Raw genomic sequence first — 8007 nt, forward strand, 5'->3', positions numbered from 1 at the left:
CATGCAAAAAACCCTTTATCCCAGGACAAGCAGGCAGCATATTCTCACATGTGGGAGATATCCACAGAGCCCCAGTACGGCTCCGTGGATGACGTCATGCACATGTGAGAATATCTGCTTCTGTCCCTGGATAACACCTAAGTAACTGTGCTATAAATTCTAAGACACACATTTCAAGAATAAGACTGTTTTAACTCCTTCCTAAAGAAAAGTTACCCCCCTTATCATCAGCTGCGGCAGTAAAAGTTCCGATGCTCATGAGAATTCTATGAGCGTTGGAGCTTTTACTACCGCGGAAGGCAATAAAAAATGCTAACACAGTTTCATGAATATTTATGTATAGATAAGGAGGGCCTTTTCAAAAAGGACACCTAAGTCCAACTTGAATGTTTCCCGCAAGACGTCCAAACTCGGAGGTGGAGAAACATCCATTTTCGAAACCACTGGATGTCCCAAATTTTTTTTTTTTTAAATAGTCTATTTAAACATCTTGGCTTCCAGGATGTCCAACCTTAGAACGCCTAACTTTATTCCCCATTTTTAACCACAGAAATGTCGAAGTTGAAAACGTTCAAATCCAGACCATTTGGACATAGAAAGAGCCAACATTGTAAAGGACTGGCCATAAAGACATGCCAGCAGAGCAGTGGGGCACCTTAAAGGCCACTGCTGTGAAATTCACGTAAAGGGTTCCAGAAGTACATCTCACCATAACCCCCTTATAATTTATGATGAGCCCTCCAAAACTCTCCCAAAACCTACTACCACCTACCTGTCTTCCACTCCAATAGCCCTTATGGCTGCAGGTGGCACCTATATGGCAGTATTGTAGGATTTTGGTGGACTTGCATTTTCCACCATAAATGTCCTGGTTAGAGGAGCTTCCTCTCTGTGGTTCATTAGCCCATCTACCAGCTACTTAAGATGCTCTACTCATATTTCCAATACCAGATGCTACTGTTCTAGAGACAGGTATGTACTGTTTCATTCATATTTTGGGGATGGGCGGGAAGGGGGTTAGTGACCACTGGGGGAGTCTGGGGGTTATTACTTAATCCCTCCAGTGTTCATCTGGTCAGTTTGGATACCTTTGTGGCACTTAGACTCTTTTAAAGCAAGTCAAGCTCAGACCAAGTTCCATCCAGGACATCTTGGGAAACGTTCGATTATAGGTGCAGGATGTCCAAGTCTAAGCATGCCCAAAACCCACCCATAACACACCTCCCAACATACCTCCTAGATCTTTAGATGCACAGCAGCAGGAACACCTCATAAAATGTCCAGGAAGATGGTTTCTTGCAGACTTATAACAATTTTTGGATGTCCTTATTTTTTTATTATGAGCCTAAGATTTCGATTGGCCAGATCACCTAGGCCACCCCTGCGATCATTTGAGGGGGTTCGGGGGTGTCTGGTAGGAGGGACTGGCCATCCCTCCTGCCGTGATCATTTGGGGGGAGGGGGGGGGTCGTGGCAGGGTGCGAGCAGGAGAGATTGGGCACTTATGACAGACGCCGGTTAGAGAATCATGCTTTTAGGTGAAGGACTGGTCCCTCCCACGCCTAAAAAAGGTCTTGTTTTGGGACTTGGGCAGATTTTTTTTCCCCCAAGAATAGGGCTTAAAGGTAAACATAGTGGCGGTCTGGGCGATTAAAAGCTGAACGTACAGGTAGGCCATTCTCGAAACCCCCCCCTCCCCCCACAGTTTGGATGTTTTTTTCGAGAATGGACATTTCCCTGCTGCCTACTTTGGGCTCTTAAAGCCTTAGGCCAAAAAGGCCCCTCCACGAATCATAAATTGTTTTCTTAAATGGCTTATGACAGGAATAAGCCTTTTATGATGTGGACTTGGTTGCAATTAGATATAAAATTGTACTATGATATGATGCCTAATGTCTTTTTTTCCCTTTAGATTACTTTTTGTATTGCATTTGGATTTATACTCGCTGTGTAGTTAAGACATATTCCAAACTGTGGCTAGACAGGCTATATTCGGATCTCAATAACGGTTTCCTCACTAGCAGCCAGCACTCACCTCCCCTTGAGCTAATTATGAAATGCCAAAATATAGTCTATGGCACCTTCTGTTACAAACCAGAAAATATTTTGTGAGGTTCCATCATTCTTATGCTTTCATGAATTATTCATGTAGATTTCTTCTTGAATTAAGCAGTTATACTAGATTGCCCAGTTCTATGGCAGCTGTTAGACATTACTGCTAAATAAAGCTCTTATTTATGTAGAAATCTAAAAAGTGTAGTTAATCTGCCTCGTGTGAAAAGTTTCTCTCATTATGCATTCCTTTAGACAGCAATCTATTACCAGGTTTAAATGGGGGTTTTTTTATTTTTAGTGCTTAACTATATAAATTATTCAACTAGCGTGCCAGTTAGAATTATTATATAGTTTCCTTTGCCTTTTTTTTCTTCCTGTCATATATTCATTTAACAGGCTTCATATAATGTTCAAGTATAATTAGAATTTAATAGCAGTGCATTTAAAGTATTAGTCATTTAATCAAATCTAGTTATTTTTCAAGTGGGTGGTACGTCCTGCTCTGGTTATGCCTTGTGAAGAATGAAAAGCTACTGGGGGAAGTAGGAATGAATGTATTATTTTTTCTTTAATTGCTAGAGTTTATTTTCCTTGTTAATATGTTCTCTTTCCATCGATATGGACTTGAACTTGTATTTCCCGTATTATATTTATTTAATTTGATAAATGATACATTTTTTAAACGCTACTGGTGATTTTTTAATGAAAATGTAATGCCTGCAATATCTCTATTGTGATCATAAACAGTAGTGGAAACTGAAGTTCTCTAATATAAGCTATTCAAAACCAAATAAAAGAGAACCTTCTGACAGCAGGCTCTTTTTATTGCTTTCTGAAGTCTACTGTTCATGTGTATAAAGAAAACCCAGCCACTTAGCACTAAAATGTAGTCGGTGTTCCCTGGAGTTCTACAGAAAGCAGGGGCAGCAGAACATTTATATGGTTTGAAGGGCCACTCTAATCAATCTCCAGCCCCACTACCAGGCTTATGATGTGTTGGGTAAAATATTGATTAACATAAGAATTGCTGCTGCTGGGTCAGACCAGTGGTCCATCGCGCCCGGCAGTTCGCTCATGCGGCGGCCCCCAGGTCTAAGAACTGTGCCCTAACCGAGACCAGCCCTACCTGCGTTTGTTCTGGTTCAGCAAGAATTTGTCCAACCTTGTCTTGAATCCCTGGAGCGTGTTTTCCCTTATAACAGACTCCGGGAGAGCATTCCAGTTCTCCACCACTCTCTGGGTGAAGAAGAACTTCCTTACGTTCGTACGGAATCTATCCCATTTTAACTTCAGAGAGTGCCCTCTCGTTCTCTCTACCTTGGAGAGGGTGAACAACCTGTCTTTATCCACTAAGTCTATTCCCTTCATTATCTTGAATGTTTCGATCATGTTTCCTCTCAGTCTCCTCTTTTCAAGGAGAACAAGCCCAGCTTCTCTAATCTCTCACTGTACGGCAATTCCCCCAACCCCTTAACAATTTTAGTCACTTTGTTCTGGACCCTTTCGAATAGTACCATGTCCTTCTTCATGTATGGCGACCAGTGCTGGATGCAGTATTCCAGGTGAGGGCGTACCATAGCCCGGTACAGCGGCATGATAACTCTCTCCAATCTGTTCGTGATGCCCTTCTTAATCATTCCTAGCATTCTGTTCGCCCTTTTTGCTGCCGCCGTGCATTGTGCATACGGCTTCATTGACTTGTCGACCAGTACTCCCAGGTCTCTTTCCTGGGAGGTCTCTTAAGAGCCACCCCATTCCACTGCCTATGGAAAGATACTGGCATAATAAAAGTAATTGATCAAGGTTCTCTACATTTTGAGTTCACAAGTATTCTGTTAGGTGCTCTTTTAATAAAGTGTGCTAAATTTTTGCATTTAACCATGCATCACATGCAAAATAATACTGCATAAGAAGTGCAAAACATGTGCAGTAACTTTTGGGGATGTGGCCAGCATAAGCCGCAAAAGTTGCCATCCTAGACAGACATTTACTATAGTAGACTCTCAGCTATCTGGCACCCATGGGGATTGGTGGATGACGGATAATTGTAGTTTCTGATTGCTTGAGAGTTACTGTAAAAATAGTTTTGTCTCCCTTCCCACCTCACTCTATCATCCCCTCACTCCCACTTGTAGGTCCAGCATCTGTTCTTTCCATTCTTTCTGGGTCACTTTCTCTCCCCCACTTTCTCTTCCCCCCCCTTCTCCCTCCACTCCCTTCCTCCCTCCATTCCTGAAGCAGCAGAGCCGGTCCTGACAACCACCTCCCCTCCCTCCCACTCACCTGAAGCAGCAGCAGCAGCTAGTGAGCAGAGGAAGCACCGGTAAACAGGCAAACAGGCAGCTTCTGGCCAGCCACGGCAGGGCCTTTCCTCTGCTGCTGATGCCTCTGGGCTGGAGGTGGAGGGGTGTTGGGTCAGGAGCACGACCCTGGACATTGCCTGATGAACAAGGAAGACCTTTTTTTTTTTTTTTTTTTTTTTTTCCAACAATTTTTTTTTTCTGGTTGGTTGAGAGTGCCAGTTAACTGAGAGACTACTGTATATCCTAAAAGTGTGTTTCTAGTATTTCAGTCAGCAATGCACTAGTATGATATAGTAGGTGCAAGATTCAAATTCGTCAATCCTTTACCTGATGACCATACAAGACAACTGGGATCTGCACGTAAATTTTACGTGTGTATTGGAAAAGGGGGTGTGGCCATGTGAGAGGTATGAGCAGATCAGGGATGTTGCTGGAATTTGTGTAGTTTTACAGAATAAGGGAGATCCGCACCTAAATTTAGCTATGAGAATTTACAGATTAGAATGCAATTAAAATGTAATTAAAACAAATTTAATCTGATCTAATATCAGCATTTATATTCTGCTTAACCAGCTAGGGTTCAAAGCAGATCACAATAAGGCAAACATTTGGGTCAGTAATCCCTAAAATTATAAAAGAAAATGTTGAAAAAATCCAAATAATCAGATAACAAATTAAATCAGTCATTTTAAAGAGAGGGTAAGGTTGGGCAGACTGGATGGACCATTCGGGTCTTTATCTGCCTTCATCTACTATGTTGCTATGATGGATAATCTACCAAATGCTACAATCCTGAAGATGTTAGTGGAATTAGAAAAGGGACAGAGAAAGGCAATGAAAATGATACTGGAGATGGAGCAACTTTCTTATAAGGAAGGGCTAAAGAGTCGGGCTAAGCACGCAGAGAATACCAGACAGGGCAACTTAAACCCCAGGCCTTCGAGTGGCTTTCATAGAAACATAGAGTATGAGGGCAGAAAAGGTCCGGCAGCCCAACAAGTCTGCCCATTCCAGAACCCTCCTTCCCGCAAGTCTGCCCACTTAATCAATATGAACCCTCCTCCCTGGGGTATCCATCTTTTGGGCATAGCTCTGTGGTGCCCCCACCTGTTTTTCCCATTGACTCTTGAAGTCAAGCATGCTACTAGCCTCGACCACCTGGCGTGGAAGATCATTCTATCGATCAATAACCCGTTCGGTGAAAAAGTATATCCTGGTGTCACCATGAAATCTTCCCCCCTTAAGTTTCAGCGGATGCCCTCTTGTCGTCGTGGGACCCTTTAGAAAGAAGATTTCTTCCTCCACTTTAATGCGACCCGTGATGTATTTGAATGTTTCTATCATATCCCCCCCTTTCTCTGTGCTGTGCACAAAACAGACACTACTTTGCATCTCTGCTGTATTGCCAAAGAAAGAGCAATGTGGAATGCAATTGTACCTTAAGTATCCCTAAATTTCATTCGGACAATATGTAAACACTAAAGTAGGTGAATAGGACACTTAAATTATGCAAGTATAATTTAGCACTTTTATCTAGACCAGGGCCGTAATCCAGTTGGGTTTTCAGGATTTGCATGAGATCTCACTTGGGTTTCAAGTTTTCAAGTTTTATTAGGTTTTTATATACCGCCTATCAAGATTATCTAAGCGGTTTTACAATCAGGTACTCAAGTATGTTTCCCTAGCTGTCCCGGTGGGCTCACAATCTATCTAACGTACCTGAGGCTATGGAGGACTGAGTGACTTGCCCAGGGTCACAAGGAGCAGCACGGGGTTTGAACCCACAACCCCAGGGTGCCGAGGCTGTAGCTCCAACCACTGCGCCACACACTCCTATAGGGTTCTGCATACCCAACCCTATATGTCATGTCTGTCTGTCCAAGTTAGAATGTAAGCTCTTCTGAGCAGGGACCATCTATAAATGTCAAAACTTTCAGTGCTATATGCAGTAAGTGGAATATATATGGATGCTAAACGAGGTTCACTTAGGGCTCCTTTTACTAAGATGCACTAGTGGTTTTAGTGCGCACTGCATTGCCCCGCACGCTAGACGCTAACGCCACCATTAAGCTGGCATTAGCTCTTGGTGCTAGCACACCATAGTAAAAGGAGCCCTTAGATTATGGAGATGGTATAAGGAAATTTGGTCCCTTATTTGGGCCAGGTTTGGGATGGGCTCTTTTGAATTCTTGATGCCAGAGCTCTCAGGGGAGGGTGGGATGTTTAAATTTTCTGTACTTTGTTCATATGTTTTAAGCCTTCATGAAGAACCAACACGAATGGCTTTATATTGCCTGTTCTACTGTTGGGTATCGTTCTCTTTGTATTATTGACACAAAAGTAATAAAAATTTATTTTGGGACATGCAGAAATGTTAGACAGCACACAAAGGTGTATGGACTGAACACAGAAATTGCTTTAAAGATTGCAGTACTCGATTCCTCTCATTTCTCTTTTCTCTCAACAGCTAAAATCTGCAGAAGAGAAGAAGCGTTTTGAGGAGGGCAAAGGGCGCTATCTCCAGTCTAAAGCCAGGAGGCAGACCGAAATGCATTCTTTTACTCAGAAATGACTCAGACCTGACCACCTACACTAGAAATAAAAGTATATTCTTAGAAATAATTAACTTAACCAAAAAAAATAGATTGCACTGCAATAGTGTTCTGTTATGTGATGTAAATGCTATGTTAAGTTTTGTCTTAAAGTTTATTTATGATGACAAGAGTATCCTACACAGAATATTGCATCTTAAAAAGCATAGAATTATCAGAACTGAAATGTATCTAAAGAAGTTATCTGTTACAATAAATATGGACAGACATTTGGGATGAAGCAGATCACAAAATGTGTCATTTTTCTTAAAATTGTTTTTGGTTGTTTTTTTTTTTAATCTTTATTGATTTTCAAACTTTGACAGTGCAATACAATTAATTGAACATAAAATATAGCATAAAACGCACTATTAATTACACAAGTAATACATAAAACAATCATTTTCTCCCACCCTCCCAATTATTAATACAATAAGACATATTATCTGATTACAATATTATAATTAAGTAATTTTAATCCTCAAAATACATTTCCCTCCCCCCACCCACCCACCCTGGATGTGTAAGGAAATCTAAGAAAAGGAGAGATACATGACCATTATTGCGAGGTAACAAATGCAGTCAATGGGCTCCACACTTTAATAAATGAATTACTAAACCACAAACATTTCACATTCATTCTCTCATATTTATATGTGGTACACACATTTGCCCACCAAAATGTGTAATTACATAGTAACATAGTAGATGACAGCAGATAAAGACCCAAATGGTCCATCCAGTCTGCCCAACCTGATTCAATTTAAATTTTTTAAATTTTTTTTTCTTAGCTATTTCTGGGCAAGAATCCAAAGATCTAACCGGTACTGTGCTTGGGTTCCAACTGCTGAAATCTTCGTTAAAACCTACTCCAGCCCATCTACACCCTCTCAGCCACTGAAGTCCTCCCCAGCCCATCCCCCACCAAACGGCCATACACATACCGTGCAAGTCTGCCCAGTACTGGCCTTAGTTCAATATTTAATATTATTTTATGATTCTAGATCCTCTGTGTTCATCCTACGCTTCTTTGAACTCCATCACCATTTTCCTCCACC

At 41.5% G+C, this 8007-nt stretch overlaps 1 protein-coding gene across 3 annotated transcripts in view; it reads left to right on the forward strand.

The window, feature by feature from the left end:
* Positions 1–7195, forward strand: part of ACOT7 (acyl-CoA thioesterase 7) — a 147275-nt gene extending 140080 nt beyond the window's left edge. For all 3 annotated transcript variants that reach the window (XM_033922497.1, XM_033922496.1, XM_033922498.1), the window contains one exon: positions 6826–7195. In XM_033922497.1, the coding sequence (XP_033778388.1) occupies positions 6826–6930 (105 nt within the window). In that variant the 3' untranslated portion in view covers positions 6931–7195. The remainder of the gene's footprint in view (positions 1–6825) is intronic.
* Positions 7196–8007: the final 812 nt, after the last annotated feature.

Source organism: Geotrypetes seraphini, chromosome 15, assembly GCF_902459505.1.
Source record: "Geotrypetes seraphini chromosome 15, aGeoSer1.1, whole genome shotgun sequence".
In the NCBI taxonomy this organism is placed as follows: Eukaryota; Metazoa; Chordata; class Amphibia; order Gymnophiona; family Dermophiidae; genus Geotrypetes; species Geotrypetes seraphini.